Consider the following 15,718-nt stretch of genomic DNA (forward strand, 5'->3'; position numbering starts at 1 on the left):
GTATACAACGCTTCCCGACAGGTGTGGTCATCCAAAGTCATCAATGCATAAATAGCGTATTCCTCGTCCCCCGAAGACTTTGGTCTCTGGTCGGAGGCCAATGCTCGTCCCTCGTGGTATTCATCATCCAGCGTGGTAATGATCATCCCCTTTCACCACTTCTCCACATTGTATATGCAACAGTCCACGATATATTTTTTTGCACATTCCGGGTCGTATGAGTCGTGACGAGGGTATAAACAGCTTCATCCAAATATTCATTGCCGCAGGCCGACTGGAAGGGATCAAATCGCTTGCTGACGCAGAACCAATGCAGCAGCACCTTCCAAAGTAGCCATGACTTTCCCTTTCTCCCGGTCTTTGTCCTTGGCCTTTGCAGCGAAGGCCTTCTCCACTTCGTTACGCCTGCTCAGCACACTCTTCAGTGCACCCAGCCATTTGTCCAACTCTTCCTCGCTCGGGGCACAAAATCTGTACGTCTTATCATCCGTGATAATCTGAAAGCAGAAATTCTTGGACTTGCTCACGGGGTCAATCTCGGCGGCGTTGACAATGGAGTGCATTGGTAGGATCTTCACGGCTGCATATTCTGCTTCGTTCTTGTAAAACGATAGGCTTCGTGAACGGAGTACAACCCAGATCCATTTCCACCCTTTGACACCCGTTTTGTGAGATTTCAGGATTTGTAGGTGACCTTGGCGGACAACGCGTTCTGGATCGGTAACGGATTCGGAATGTAACGGTGGTTGAGGTAATTGTACATTTCCTTTGGCTTCGATCTTGCCATTGAGTTGCTGCGACGAAGCAATCGGTGTCAAAGGCGGTTGTTGTTTGGCAAGCGACGAAGAGGAATTTTTGGGCAATGAACTCCCCATGGTATCCGAGAAATCGGAATGTGATGTTGTAAATTGCTCGTTTCCTGAATACTCCTGAAGATTCGAAGGCCGTCTTTGGCTGGTCGCGAGCAGTGACCCAGTCCTGGCTCGGTTCTGAGTGGCTCTCGGTTGTCTCTCAGGGGAGCCCGGAGCACGGTGCATTTCATCCGCTGAGATATCGGTAGACTCGTAAGTGTTTGATAGATCACCGGCCCTACTCGAGAGCTGGGGAGCCGTAAGATCCAAATCGTCATCCTCATCGGTCCTGGCTTCCGAGCGGATGTGCATGATCCAGTCCTCGGTGTCTGCCTCGGACATAGCTCGAAAATGATAGTTCTTCGAGGGGGAGAACACACCAAATACATGCTCGGTGTGGGCTTTTCGAACGCGGGCAACCGCCGTGACCTCGGACAAGGTGATGGAAGCTTTGAGATCAGTCTCGTCGGGATTTTGGTAGACGGACAAGAGATTCGGGCGGAGGACGAGGTAGGCCGGCTTCCATGACGGCTTCCAGGCTCCCTTGTTTTTGATCCGCCGGTACACTTTCCCGCTCTTGATCACACGGTCAAAACAAAAGCTCCCATTCTGGTCGACCGGGGAGAAGACGTCAAGCCCTAGATGACCCGATTTGTAGGATGATTGAGAGGCGAAGGCGAGGGGTACTCGGCTCGGAGAAAGATGGGGTGTGTTAAACACAGGTCGAGCAGGAGTGGACGGTCGTAGAGGAGAAGTTGCGGCCATGCTCAACAAAGTGAGAACGCTGGGTGCTAGAGAGGAGAACGGCAACCATCAGGGCGCGCGTAGGCTCGGGGGCGTCACTATTATATCATTCCATGCGGTGAAGTTCAAAGGCTCGTGATGCAGGCATAGGCCGCCGCGTATGGTGGGTTGCGGCTGCAGGAACGCGGGGAAAAGGGTCTTTCGAGGCCTAGTGAGCCTGACAGCCGCTGGGCAGGATCAAACAAGGTGTTTCAAAACATTACAATTGAACTTTGATCGATTGGGAAGAATTGGGAGGAGGTCAACAGGCGGTCATTGCGAGGTTTCGGGACGAAGTCGCAAGATGAAGTGGTTGCAGATTCAGGGTGGTTGGTGGCCACTTGTTTATGCTGTCAACGTCAACAACTCCTCATTAGCTCTGTGGCGAATGGAGGCTGGGTGGGAAGATCGAAGTGGAGGAGCAGTTGGCAACCGGGAGGGGGAGGATCGGCCGTGTGAAACTGACGCGCCCAGTGACTGAGACTGACACCCCGAGAGGCAATTCTTAGGCTGCGCCCACCGAGCCCAGGCCCCCTTGGGAATTGTCCGCTTGGGTGTTGGCCTACTGTTGGGGGCAACTTAAAAAGCCTCCTTTTCGCTCTCGGCAGGGGGGCGACCCTGAGTTGACCACCCAAGTGCCCATTGGTGAGTATATTTGGGCGCAACATTTGGCCACTCCGTCCGTACTCGGTAGTCTCGAGAACATTTGACAAAAAAAAATATGGAAAAGGAGAGGCACCGCGGGTGGTGATTCTATCAATACTCAGTAATCATGGTGTCTCATGACTGCCCGTTGCATAATGTGTTGATCGTGCATCTTTGCGAGTGCTTCCTCCGGTTGAGCTGCGATGTCGATGTGATACACATTCGAATGGACGTCCCCGTTGATGTATGGACTTGTAGTGCTGATTGATGGTGCTGATGGGAAATGAGTTACTGATATCGCTGCCACGGCACTACCACCAAGCTGCTATACGGAGAGTGGTCGCTAGGAGGTGTCTTGGCAGCTACGCAACTCCCGTGGCTCCTCAGTGGCCCATCTGCGTCCGGTAGTGGTTTCTGGTCCCTGGAGGCCGTGGTGCTGTGGATCACCATCGTCTTGCAACTTCGAGCCAAAAGTCCTTTTCTCCTCTCCCAACGTCCATGAAGAGCCATATCTGTCCTCATACTTTGTTGAATCAACCCAGTGAGCCCATTATGTTGCTTTGGTATCGCTCCAGATAATCGTATCGCGCCAATCCGTCCGGCCCTGAGCTTCTCCTTGTCCGTTGCGCGCTCATCCCTATCAGCTCCGTCTCCGACCCTACACGTCCCCAATCCTTCGACGCCTGCCAAAAAAAAAAGGCAACGGGACATCGATCCAGCACAGAATACACGAACCCACCTGACGTCCCCCAGTCAACATTCGATGACGATTGTATGTCCGCGAGATAAAAGTTTGGAAGCAGCGCGGGAAGCCCTCCTCCGTCCGGGGTAGAAGTCCTCAATAATGGGTTTTGCACAGCGGCTTTATAAACGCCTGCCTGCACTTTACACGTCGCCCGCAGTGGACGACTACAAGCATGAGAAGCCAAAGACGCTTTCAAGATTATCATTCTTCCGCAGGCGCATCAGGCTAAAAGGCAACTCGTCCATATCCATTCCGTTGGGCTTCCTGCTCCTTTTCCCCAGCTTGGTTGTCTTAATCATCCTCATTCTTGTCATAAAACATCCTAGCTCTCCGGGACGAATATTGGTCCCGGCTGGCACGCCTCCCTCAATACGGTATGCCACAATCCTCGCCCTATCCTCCCTGTACCCACTTCTAACGCTGCAGCAGAAAAATAAGCGAAAAGCATGATCGAGTGTTTGCGACGGGATGCCTAAACCCCGAAGACGCTGCGAAGCAACCACGAGCTAACGCGGCGTTTGTTGTCCTTGCCCGGAACAAGGAGCTGGAAGGAGTCATTCAATCGATCAAGAGCATCGAAAGACATTTCAATCGATGGTTCCATTATCCTTACGTTTTTCTCAATGACGGAGAGTTTGAGCAGGATTTCAAAGACACCGTCACCAACTACACAAGCTCTCCCGTGGAATTTGGCAAGATTGACCCCTCGATGTGGGGATACCCGGACTGGGTTGATCATGAAGTCGCCAAAGAGGGCATTCGCAAGCAGGGGGACCAGGCGATCATGTACGGTGGCATGGAGAGCTACCACCACATGTGCCGCTTCTACTCGGGGTTCTTCTACAAACACGAGTTGTTGGACAAGTACGAGTGGTACTGGCGCCTGGAACCCGAAATCAAATACTTCTGCGACATCACCTACGATCCTTTCATCGAAATGGCCAGAGCCAACAAAACATATGGTTTCACCATCGCCGTCAAGGAACTGAAGGAGACCGTGCCGAACATCTTCCGCTACGCCTCGGCTTACAAGCGTAAGCACAACATCCAGTCTCAGGGGCTCTGGGAGATGTTCATCGAGCCCCAACCTGAAAAGGAAGCTACCGCGGACGACAGACGAGCCAAAACATTACCTAATGAGATCCTCCAGACAGAACCCGGCCATCAAAACATCGAAGACATCGACGGAGAAGCGATGGAGGGGGAGAAGTACAACATGTGCCATTTCTGGAGCAATTTCGAGATCGCACGCTTGGACTGGTTCAGAAGTAAAGAGTACAACGACTTCTTCGAAATGATGGACCGAAGTGGCGGATTCTGGATGGAAAGGGTGAGTTTCCCCTCGAACTATCATCATTGACCACACCTCAACTAACTTTGTCCCAGTGGGGAGATGCCCCGATACACTCTCTTGCGGCGGGGGCGCTCCTGGCGCCTCGTGATATCCACTATTTCCGCGATTTTGGCTATCGCCATACGACCATCCAGCACTGTCCCGCGAATGCTCCCGCCCGACAGTTGCCGAGAATCCCCTGGCTGGAGAAGACCACCGAGGATGAGAAGGAACGACAAGAGGAAGACGATTACTGGGCTACTCCAGATCCACCCAAAGAAAACGGTGTTGGATGTCGGTGTCGATGCGACACGGACATTCGAGACGTGGAAGGAAAAGAAGGCAGCTGTCTTGCCGAGTGGGTAGAAGTTGCCGGCGGCTGGGCTTCTCCTTGACCGGAAAGGCCAGGGACGGCACGCAGACGGCAACGTTAGAGCCAGATGTTTGATTATTGCATGGCAGCCTGGCGTTAGTGTCCTTTGGTGCAATTTTGAGACGCAACATTTTGGCGTCGGGACAGTACAAACTGTGCCGTGCAAGAAATATGAGAAAGAGGCTTGGATTCAGAGGCACACTGTCTGGGTTTGTTCTCCAGAGCACTGAACATGTTCCCTCCCGCATCTGCAGAAGCGGAGTGATGCAACAAGAGAGGTAGAGCTGAAGAGATGAGGGAGACGGCAATCCAAACAAGAAGGAATGCCAACTTCTCGAAGATGTCCTGGCTAACGAGGCCTGTTGGCATCGAGGCATCGACGGGTTGCTGATGCCGATGCTGATGCTGACGGGGCACAGCTAGTGTCACGAGTCGCATTGGGGCCTGGGGCCATTCTATAATTGGTTTTGGTTGGGCAAAGGGGAAAGAACCCATCCATATACCCCATGGGATTGAAGTGTATGGTTGGGCTTGTGTGAATACAAAATATACTACCGAGTACTTTGGCACACCTTGGTGATCCGAATAGTTCGTAGGCTGGGCAAGGCTGGAGCCTAGCCTTGCTTATCGAAGGTGGAGCCTGGGGAGGCACCAGAGGCAACCGCGGACAGGCAAAGCACCGCGGCGTGGAGGGGCAGGAACCAAGGAGCCCGGCATGCATGGGCGCGCGTCTGCGGGGTTCCTGCTTTGGTCTCGCCCATTGCCTTGCATTCAACCTGTGCTGAACTGTTTGGTGCCTAACTGCCTCTCTCCCTTCTTCAACTCTAGGATTTTGTCCCTCGACCAGCGCTTCCGACTCATACTATCGTCTTGACCTGGTGGACTTTCCCCCCTGCGTTCTCATGTACTCAGGCTGATGACCGTACCGGACTCGTCCCATTGCTCACACAGAGACACTTAGGTCCCGCACCTCATTTGCTGAACCAGAGAACGGGAAGATCTAATTCACCAGAAGTTGGAACACTGTTGAGACTACCAGGAAGGTGTCTGGGGGCGTTCCCATTTCATTCAGTAGGTTCACATCACAGCATCTTTCTATTCTCCAACAACGACGGTAGGGAGTGATACCCCTGTCATCACCACGTGGACTCGCTCAACGCAATAATGACTGACACGTTTGAGCACAACCACAGCAAGGTTGGTCGAAACGAAGTGGAACCGCCTTCGCGCCCCGGAAGCACCGATTCACACCACGTCGACCTCAGATATCCGGAAATCCCTCTACACCTTTCACTTGATTCTCTGCTCGCGCATTCGTCTTCCTCGTCCTCCTCCTCGTCCAGACCCTCATCTACTCCCAACACCATCATGCAGCCGTCTGATCCTGACCAAGGCTCGCTAGACGATAGCTGGGCTTCTCTTGTGGACGTGGAATCCTCGAACGAAGATGACCTGCAGTCCGAGCATACCGATGTTGGATCCCTCCTTGATGTGCATAGCTCAGATGACATTCAAAGCGTCTCTGACGGAGTCCATATCCATGATATTGCGTCATCAGACGAGGAGGGCCTTGAAGATACTCTCACAGAGGAACTAGATCGCCAACAAAATATGGACGTTCCGCATGAGCGAGGATTCATCTACAACCATCCGCCCCGCCCGCTTGTCCAAGCGACGTACTCGGAGAAAGAGGATGAGGAAGCTCGGCAGGGTCCCATCAGCACCTATACAATCAGTCGACTTCTCTCTGAGGAAGAGACTCGAAAACTGCCCCATCGTGGTCAAAGTGAAGGCGAGTTCTCTAACTACTTCAGTGTCATTCGAATGCCTATACTGGACAGTGGCCTAGACTTGGACGTCCACAACTATTTCAAGGTTCTTCTACTGGGGCGACATGTCGAACAGTTCAGGCCAGAGCTTCAGAGAAAACTCGGTGACGTCCTGGTTGCACGGCCGTTTCCCTCTCATAATGTCAGCCAAACATCTGTTTCGAGATACCATCTGGTACCAAACACATTTGGGCCCGGAGCAGAACCAGATTTTGCGGACCTTGTTGCCATCGACAAATTGATAGACTTTGATTGCTATGATCTGGTTCAGTCCTCCAGTGGTCACGGCCAGCAAGAACAGTTGATTCTTCGCAACAGTCAAACACACTCCGAAATAGTTTCAAAGTGGAGTGGTTCCAGGTTTGTGGTCGGCAATCCTCGTTGGACTCTTCCGGATGTTGCGATCATCTGTGTCCATCTCGATGACGAGGGCAGCATGAACAGTGACAGTCGCAAGATGATTTCCTTTGTGGAAAGACAAGGCATCCCCAAGATTCTGATCCGGATGGATCGAGGCTGGGATGGTGACTATCAAGGTAGTGTGAACTCTGATGCTCTGCACGAATGTGTACAGACGCAACCCTCGCGGCCACAGTTGATGCAGCACGAGTCCTCGCCAAAATTGCCCCTGAATATGGCGGCCTTTTTGAACTTGGACGCTACCGTCCTTAACAGGCACATTGCGTATGCTGTCTTGAGCGCCGAGCAAACCCAAGCCCAGGAGGTCGATGGGTTGGACTCGCTGTCGAAAGAGCCTCGCGAGAAGCCTTCGAGAACATCCAGGCTTCTTCCAGCAGTTAATACTCCACTCATGAAGAATGTCTTCGTCGTTCTTTACGTTGTCAGCATGTACATTTTTGTGTGGCTCCGCATATGGCCGATGTTCTCCGACCCAACTGCCTTCGCAACTCCAGGCGATATAATTGTCAAAGTTACCGCACATGAGCAGGCACCATCAACGGGAATAGAGGTCCCTATGTCGACATGTACAACCTCCACCCACAGTGATAGAGAGGAAAGCGAAATCGGCCGACAATTGCTTGACACTGCCTCGATCAATGTCACTCCCACCCTTGCAGACGATGCATTGCACTTTCAGGTCGGTATCGCAGGTGAAGGCCAATTGCTGGTCAGACTACCCAAGGTCGCCCTAAGTCGCAAGAAGCGGTCTCCGCTATCTGTTGAGCTGAAGCGGAAGAATCAGACCGTTCCCGTGTCCGTACAGGAGCTCTTTGAAGGGGTTTTCAGCGTCCACTTACAACCACGTGATACTCATGGCGATATTGAAGTCAACTTGACGATGAGGAAACCTCACCTGAGTGAGACGTTCACTGTCTCCTTTCAAGACCGATCGACCACTGAGTTTTCGCGCCTCAAGAAGCTCCTGAGCCTGCTGATTGGACATGACCATGAGAAGGCGAGCAGCGCCTGGGCTGTTTGGAAGGGTGTGCGAGAACGGTTAATCGTGGACGATGAAGATGAAGCTTCGTCGGCGAGGCAAGCCAGAGAAGGAAGGCAGAGACAAAATAAACACAATGCACCACGGGACTTCTTGGGCATGTCGACACTTCTCGAACTCCAATCGAGATTGGGAAAGGGAACACAGTTTCTACAGGGTGAAATGGCGCGCATGACCGAAGGTTACGCGATACCAGAAATCAAACTCGGCGACGTACTGTCTGACGGACTCTCCAATACTCGACTGCGCCTATTGGATACGGCAGAATTTGTGAAGATGCAATTTGCCATGCGTTTTACCAAGAGAGCAGCCCTTGAACATCTGGCCGCTGCGCAAGGAAGAGCAAAACAGATCGTGGCCAAGGCGGCAAGGAAAGTGAGGGCTTCAAAGGCACGAGTCTGAACCCGGATTTTGGTGTGCAGCACAGAGCATGATGAGGGTAGGCTCTGAACCATGTTCATTTTCGCATGCATAGAACAAACACCAGGAGGGAGCATCGAAGGTCAACTGAAGGCGTTGGGTAGGCGGCGAGTTCCTGGCGGCTTTGGGCAAGGATGTTACAGTTAAGGGACGATGTGCTGGTTATGAGGAATGATGTATACCCAGAGGGAATTATTCGACTAGGCAGATCGGTCTTTAGTAGATGCATTGAATGAGCCAGCCATTACGAGGTAATACTACGTAACTATTCTGTGCCCTGGTGGTCGACGTTGCTATTTCCGGGTCACGCCAAAACAAGAAGTGGTCTAGTCTAACCCATGTAGGAAAGGCTGTGTTTGGCCGGTCAGAGCCTTGTTTCGGCCCTTCTCGTTGCCCTAGAATCACCACCAACACCACCAACCTCATCTTCGATCCAAGACCTCGATCGTTTACACTTTTCTCGTCATTCTCTAACCGCAGTCCGTCCCTCGTTATCGCCCAGCAGCCGCGTCGGTCGTTTCTACCGCCTCAATACCTGTCGATTTTTCCTCTCGTTTCCCTCGATTACCCCCTAGCAACGACTCGCACTCATTACGAACAACCATCCTCACTCCTCCCGGTGTCCCGCAAGGAAAATACATCTGATTCTCGCATTTGGGACTTGGTGCTGAGCGACGGTCGCGTTATCTCAGAGTCACTCAAACTTGCCCTGCTAAGGGTATTCGGCCCAAGATGGGCTTCGGTTCCTTCGACTCGATCTGCAGGCAATCTGCGCTGCCTCTCTGTTACCTCTTGGGTCCTCCCGCGGAGTTTACATCGGCCAAGAACCCTGTCCTGTTGCCAGGATGCAGTGCGCGATCCATCGAACTCGCCAACACGATCATTTTCCAAGCCGCCTCCGATTTCGCCCACATTGCCGCCCTCTTCATGACCGCCATCATGATCTTCCACGTCCGATCTAAATTCACGGCCGTCGGGAGGAAAGAGATCTTGACGTTTTTTTACATATACAGCCTGTTGACCGTTGTCAGCCTCGTGCTGGACGCAGGCGTGATCCAGGCCACAAGTGAGAGTGCATATCCTTGGTTTGTGGCGGTGCAGAATGGTCTGGCCACGGCGTTGTGCACGAGTCTGTTGATCAATGGGTTCGTTGGGTTTCAGCTTTACGAGGACGGAACCACACTCTCGGTGTGGTTGTTGCGACTCGGCAGTCTCATCATGTTCGTCATCAGCTTCGCTGTCAGTCTGCTCACTTTCAAGGGCTGGGCTGGCTTGTCGCCGACGAACACGACGGGCCTTTTCATCGTGCTGTACATCATCAACGCCATCTGCCTTGCGGTCTACTTTGTCATGCAGGTCATCCTCGTGGTCAACACTTTGCAGGACCGGTGGCCGTTGGGCGATCTCGCGTTCGGAGCATTTTTCTTCATCATTGGCCAGGTCATCCTTTATGTGTTTGGCAAGAGAATCTGCGAGGGAGTCAGCCACTATCTGGACGGCTTGTTCTTCGCCACAGTATGCAATCTATTGGGAGTCATGATGGTGTACAAGGTAAGTCCTCGGCAAACTCAACGCTAGATTGCTCATCTGTGCTAACATGGACTCTAGTATTGGGACAGCATCACCCGAGAAGATCTCGAGTTCAGCGTCGGCACAAAGCAAGGACATTGGGACGTCAAAGAAGCACTTCTCGACCCTTCAAGCGAAGACTACCGAACCAGTCTTTACGGAGGGGGAAACGCCCCGACCGGCAGAGAGTCCGTTTATGATGCCAGCAGTATGAGCATGGACTATGCGCCCCAAGTGCCCGCTCACTTCCACCAACATCCATCGATTGGTGGCCACCAATATGGCAGCCAACAGACTCACAGCCAGAGTCATCAATACTCGTCAAGCCGGGATCGGCTGTCGGCGTACGGGCATCTAACTGAAGGACGACAGAGCTATGGCGATATAAGAAGACAACTGCCGAACTATGAAGATTACCCAGAATCGCAGACGCAGCGTTCAGGGTTGAGGAGTCGTGATGGTGCGAGGGAGCGGGAGAGGGAGTACGCCTACTGACCTGAAGTTAGGGTGAGGGATGAATTTACCCGGCACTTAACGCGAAGGGCTTCTGCCGCCATGATCCTGGAGTTGTGAGCAGACATATTTCACCACATTCTGCTGTGCCATACGGGCAGAGGTCGATTTTTGTGCATTCTGCTTTATGTGAACGTGAACAAAGGAGCTTGACACCCCCAAAAGAAAACATATAATAGAAAGCTAGCTAGCCCCGGTCCTCCTCGCGGCGGTGGCGTGGGCGTTAATGAGATGATTGACTTTACAGGAGGTAGGCATGGCATGGCATGGGACAGACAGGCAGGCAGGGCTGGACATCAAAATGGCTCAGGATCAATCAATCAATCAATCAATCAATGCAGCGAGTGTGTTCGTTACTTTTTGGTTTTCTTTTTCTCAGCATACTGTATACACATACTTAGGTTACCGCAGACGGAGCGAGAGCGGAGGCGGGGGGGGGACCTGGGAAGGCATGCAAATGATGACCTTCCAAATACAGTACATACCGTACCGTACATGTCATATATAGCATTTTTATTTCTTTCTGCTACTGAGGACTAATGTTTGTCCTCTGTACGCATCCGTCTGTCCATCGGTTCATCATTAGTGATCAAATCCCCAGAAACCCGTCTTGCCTGCCTGCCTGCCTGCCTGCTTCGAATACAATTTGCCACGATCACGGAGTGGTTAGCAAGCTGGCGGGCTGGGTGGGTGGTGGCCGTCGCTGCTCCCGAGTACCCAGATTGAACCACTAGATAGGGAGTACAGAAGTAAGAGAGAGAGAGAGAGAGAGAGAGAGAGAGAGAGAGAGAGAGAGTGTGTGTGTGTGTGTGTGTGTGTGTGTGTGTATGAATAGGTGAATGGGTGGGTGAATGAGTGAGTGAGTGAGACAACGCACGCCTTGTCGATATCATCGTGTTGAGCATACCAAATGCCAAGTTGGAGATACTCTCCTGTCTGTCTGTATGTGATTTTCTTCCTTGGTCATTGTGGTGGAGGTAGCTAGCTAGCTATCCTGTGCATATATGTATGTAACCATACCATACACAAGGGTTCCCCTTGCTCTCTCTCCGTCTCTGTGATTTTGGAATCCGCTTTCCTGTCTCTAGGCTCTTCGGCCTGCCTATCCATCCGTCCTCGTTCGCGGGAGACCGGTCTCCCTTGCACCCCCACCCCTTATTCGTTTTAAAAGCTAGAACTCAAGCTCTATCGGCGTCGTCGACTTCACTTGACGCGGAACTTGAACTCGTCGCCCCGGTCGAGATAGACAACTTTGTCCGAGAGGCCGGCCTTGGTGACGGCGTCCTTGAAGTCCGAGAGCGGCGAGAGGAAGACGTCGTAGTCACTGTTGAATTTCGGCCCTCCCCGACCCCGAGGAAAAGGGGCGGGGAAGAGTAGATGTCAGAATTTTAGGTGAACTTGGTAGTTTTTATCTTGTTTCCCCTTCTCTAGGGGTCTGCTGGGGTAGGATTGGAGGAGGAGGGACGAAAGGAAAGCAAAGGGCACACAGAAGGGAAGGATCTAAAAGGTCTTCTTGTGTGGAGGGGCACAAAAACAGGGGTAAAGCACTTCGTTTGCGGGCCATAGGGATGGGGGTGAGGCTCTGGCCTGGAACGCTCCAACGTCGCAGTCCTTTCTTTCTTGGTGCCAGGCCATCTGCCAATCTCAAAAGTGGGAGAAAGACAAACGTCCACTGCAGGCAGCGTAGGGGCCATCCCATCAAGGGACTTCTTCTCTTGCGCAGACAGACGTGACGAAGCAGGTTTGAATGGAAGGGATAACGAGACTTACTCGTAATGAATTGGCACTGTAACCTCCGGCTGCACCAGCTTCACCAACTTGATCCCCTGTGCGGCGTCCATGGTCACCATCACCAAGGGCATATGCGGGCCCGGCACAGTTGTTCCGCCCAGATGTATCAGCATCAAATCAATCGGTTTGCCCGCGTGCGTGTAGAGTTCGGGTATCTTCTCCAGCTCGGAGACGTAGAGAGTGTCACCCGAGATATAAATCCGATATCCGCACTCGAAATCGGCGCCTGACGCGTCACTAGTATATCCGAGTTCCAACATCCACCCGTTGGTAGGTGGGATCGCGCCGAGGATGTCGTTCGCTTTGGCGAGGAGGCCATCGCCGACGTGTTTCCCAGGCATGCCGGTCACGCGAAGATGAGGACATTTGGTGGGCGCGGCGGAGGAGGTGATATTTACGGACATACTCTCCCACGCGTCAAGGGGATGCACTGCCGTGAAGGCTTCGCCATGTCCCTTGTGCGCCAGATGCTTGTGGGCGTGGGGTGTTGTGATGATGGGCAGATCTCGACGTAGCGAAGCTTCGACTTCCTGGTCAAAATGGTCGGCGTGATAATGCGACAGGAGGACCAGATCAACGTGCGGTAGATCGTGCAGGTCAACCGCAGGGTTCGTCTTCCGCGTCCCTCTCACACCGGGTCCCAGATGGACGTGGTCACCAGCATGCAAGAAGTTGGGATCTGTCATAAGGCGGAGACCCTCCCACTCCAAGATCGTGGTTGCCGTGCCCACGAAGAACAGTGAGGCATTTGACTCGGCTGAGCTCTGTGGAGGATATGTCTGGCTTGACTTGGCAGGAGGAAGCTGATCCTTGAGCGTTGCGCCTTGGGCCGCATTGCGGATAGGGCTTTGCTTCTTGGACGTGTCGACGGTGATGCTCGAATCGGGGGCCATTGTGTGTATGGACGCGAAGCACGGACCGAATCCTGGAGATGCGATACTCAAGGTCGTTTCTTCCCGACTTGAGGGGCGCAATTGTAAACAAACATCGAACTCGGGCCAAGCAGATCACCTGCTTTTAGTATGACGCTGGGATGACGACACCTGCAGGAACAAATTCCGAGTTGCCCGCTTCCAAGTGTAGGCAGTAGGATCGAGTAAAGGTAGACTTCCTAATAAAGCTTGAAAGACCTGCTTCTTCAGGTTTAGGGGCTGTCTGGGGAGAAAACCAACCTGAACATATCCTTGAGAGGTTTGATGGAACCTACCTTTAACGACGAGACAGGCAGTTGTTCCCCAGAGTGAAATGGTTCGCAGCAGCTGGACCCTGACGGTTCGTCCGGTGCTTTTGGATGGACTGGCACAAGACTCTTTCTCAAGGGCTCTCTTGACCCTGAAGTCATTGACGCCATGACCAGCAACACCCGACCGACAGGGTTCGAGGGATGCGTTTGGGAGTCGGATGCACAGGACAACCGAGATCGAGCTGTGGGACGAGCTCAAACATCGTATAGCCAAGTCATTGTCCATGGTCATCAGTACCACTGGTTGCAAGGTCGTAACAAGTCCGGGGGTCTGGAAAACCGTCAAAATAGGGAAGCGCTGCATCTAGATGACAAACGCGGTCCGTAAAACAGACCTCTGGACATTGCTATAGTCAGCAGCAGAAACCGGAGCGACCCCATCATGGTGCCGAGGCATACTCGAGTGAGTTGGGACAAAACACAGTCACAGCTTCTGAGCGATGAGATAATAGTCTATGTGTCGATCTCGTTTGTGCCCGACTCGCCCTACCTCTATGTTCGTATCTCAACACCCTGAACCAGTGTGGCAAAAAAGCGCCATAGTTGTTCTGCAAGAAGGAACACGAACAATGAACGCCCGAACAATGAGGTGAGAGCCGAACAAAGCCTGTAAGACCGAAGTTGCAGGTGCGACGCCACAGAAGGACGAGTTGGGTTTCATATAAATCTACGCTGGCAAGAGGCATTTCTCGCTCAACGCGAAGGACAGTCCCATCTCGCAATTCCCCTGTTGGAACTTGGGAGCGAAGGCAACCAGCGGCGTGGTACTGAGGCATGGCTAGAGTCAGATGTTTGGGTCCTCAATCAGAACACAGGTGAAATCTCTAAGATGGACTCAATTCAGACATTGAACTGAGTTCTTCCATCCAGTATTAGCACGTTGAAGACGATGCACTCCGTTTGAGCATGTCAGAGCATGACTGATCGCATGATAGATTGCCAAAATTTCCTCTCCATTGGAGTTGCTGTGACGGCAGACGTACTTGTGCGATTAAGCAGGAAACTGCAATTTTTCAACCGGAAAATGTCCTGGAAGCCCTTGGTGACGCAAAAAATGTCAGATGAGGTTGCACGCTTCGACGCTGCCTGAACATGTAGATACTCAGGTGCACAGCAATGCAAGAAGCCCCTAGCCTCTGAGCCATTAGGAGCGAATTCCTGAGCTGTGAAGTTGAGAAGCAGGCCGACGGAGAGCCAGAACCCCCTAGCCAGCATATGTGCACACAACGTCTTTCCTTACAGGGGGTTCCCGAAACAGCGGTAGATGCAAGGGGATCAACAGCGCCGGGAATACAGCTGATCGGAGGTCAGACAGCACTGGACCGTTTCGGTGAGCTGCAACATCAATATCAAAGGTTCCCTTTAGCTCCAGTCGCGGATCGTTCGAGAGTGGCGTGCTAGAGTGGACCGACGTGGATCGCTGGTGATGAGTGATGCGCAAGTTTTTGAACACCGTAGTGCAGGATGGTCCTCCCTGGAGGCAGACCAGATGCCTTCCTGGACAGCTATGTCAAAAGCCATTGTTAGCGAGCCAAGGCGTTGAAGACAAGACATCCCTTGCCCATTCCACGTTAGATCTGCCACCGAAGCCGCCTTGGATGGAAGAAGGGTTTACTGTAGGGTAGCAATAACCGGAAAAGGAGAGCCCGGGTGTCCTGAAGCATTATTCTGTCCCCTGGACTCGGTAGACGGAGCAATTGAAAATGTGGTTGGCGAATACTGGCGTAGGCTTGTGGAGCGGTGTTCATCGTGTTTGACCGGGGTCAAAAAGGGACTGAGACTCGAGTGCAGATTTTGGTCCCTCGCTCCATTTCCATGTCCATTCCATTTCCATTTCCAGGTCACGACGCACGAGCCTGATTTGGAATGCGAAGATTAGCTTCAAAGAACACATTGCGTTCAGCGCGGGATCCCCGAGACAACATGTCACCCTCAACGGACGACGGCAGATATTCCAGATTCATGTTAGAGGAACAAGGAGTGATATGGAGACAGCTGCAGGAGTTTCGCGTAGTCCTGAGAGAATAGCCTCGGGCAGAAAAGAGCGGAAGATGGCCGAGCAGGTGTGGCTCACTCTCTGGCAGTGACATACAGATACGAGATATGTACCATAATCAGTCGGGTCAAGCGTATTGGCCCCAAGAGACTCAAGAGAAGTCGCCAG

The 15,718-nt window shown here is 52.6% G+C and overlaps 5 protein-coding genes across 5 annotated transcripts; 3 read left to right on the top strand and 2 right to left on the bottom strand.

The window, feature by feature from the left end:
* Nucleotides 1-284: 284 nt before the first annotated feature.
* On the bottom strand, nt 285-1,616 carry AYL99_02327 (hypothetical protein; the record flags this gene model as incomplete). Its single annotated transcript, XM_018833843.1, has 1 exon — nt 285-1,616. One exon carries the CDS (start codon nt 1,614-1,616, stop codon nt 285-287), a length of 1,332 nt encoding a protein of 443 aa, XP_018696467.1.
* Nucleotides 1,617-3,123: 1,507 nt separating this feature from the next.
* On the top strand, nt 3,124-4,752 carry AYL99_02328 (mannosyltransferase; the record flags this gene model as incomplete). The annotated part of the gene is made up of 3 exons (XM_018833844.1): nt 3,124-3,398; nt 3,454-4,354; nt 4,411-4,752. 3 exons carry the CDS (start codon nt 3,124-3,126, stop codon nt 4,750-4,752), a joined length of 1,518 nt encoding a protein of 505 aa, XP_018696468.1.
* A 1,142-nt stretch (nt 4,753-5,894) lies between these two features.
* Nucleotides 5,895-8,420, top strand: AYL99_02329 (hypothetical protein; the record flags this gene model as incomplete). The annotated part of the gene is made up of 1 exon (XM_018833845.1): nt 5,895-8,420. One exon carries the CDS (start codon nt 5,895-5,897, stop codon nt 8,418-8,420), a length of 2,526 nt encoding a protein of 841 aa, XP_018696469.1.
* Nucleotides 8,421-9,170: 750 nt separating this feature from the next.
* Nucleotides 9,171-10,502, top strand: AYL99_02330 (chitin synthase export chaperone; the record flags this gene model as incomplete). Its single annotated transcript, XM_018833846.1, has 2 exons — nt 9,171-9,989; nt 10,047-10,502. 2 exons carry the CDS (start codon nt 9,171-9,173, stop codon nt 10,500-10,502), a joined length of 1,275 nt encoding a protein of 424 aa, XP_018696470.1.
* A 1,221-nt stretch (nt 10,503-11,723) lies between these two features.
* On the bottom strand, nt 11,724-13,204 carry AYL99_02331 (hypothetical protein; the record flags this gene model as incomplete). Its single annotated transcript, XM_018833847.1, has 2 exons — nt 11,724-11,844; nt 12,291-13,204. 2 exons carry the CDS (start codon nt 13,202-13,204, stop codon nt 11,724-11,726), a joined length of 1,035 nt encoding a protein of 344 aa, XP_018696471.1.
* Nucleotides 13,205-15,718: the final 2,514 nt, after the last annotated feature.

The sequence above is a fragment of the Fonsecaea erecta genome, assembly GCF_001651985.1.
Source record: "Fonsecaea erecta strain CBS 125763 chromosome Unknown Scaff2, whole genome shotgun sequence".
Lineage (NCBI taxonomy): Eukaryota > Fungi > Ascomycota > Eurotiomycetes > Chaetothyriales > Herpotrichiellaceae > Fonsecaea > Fonsecaea erecta.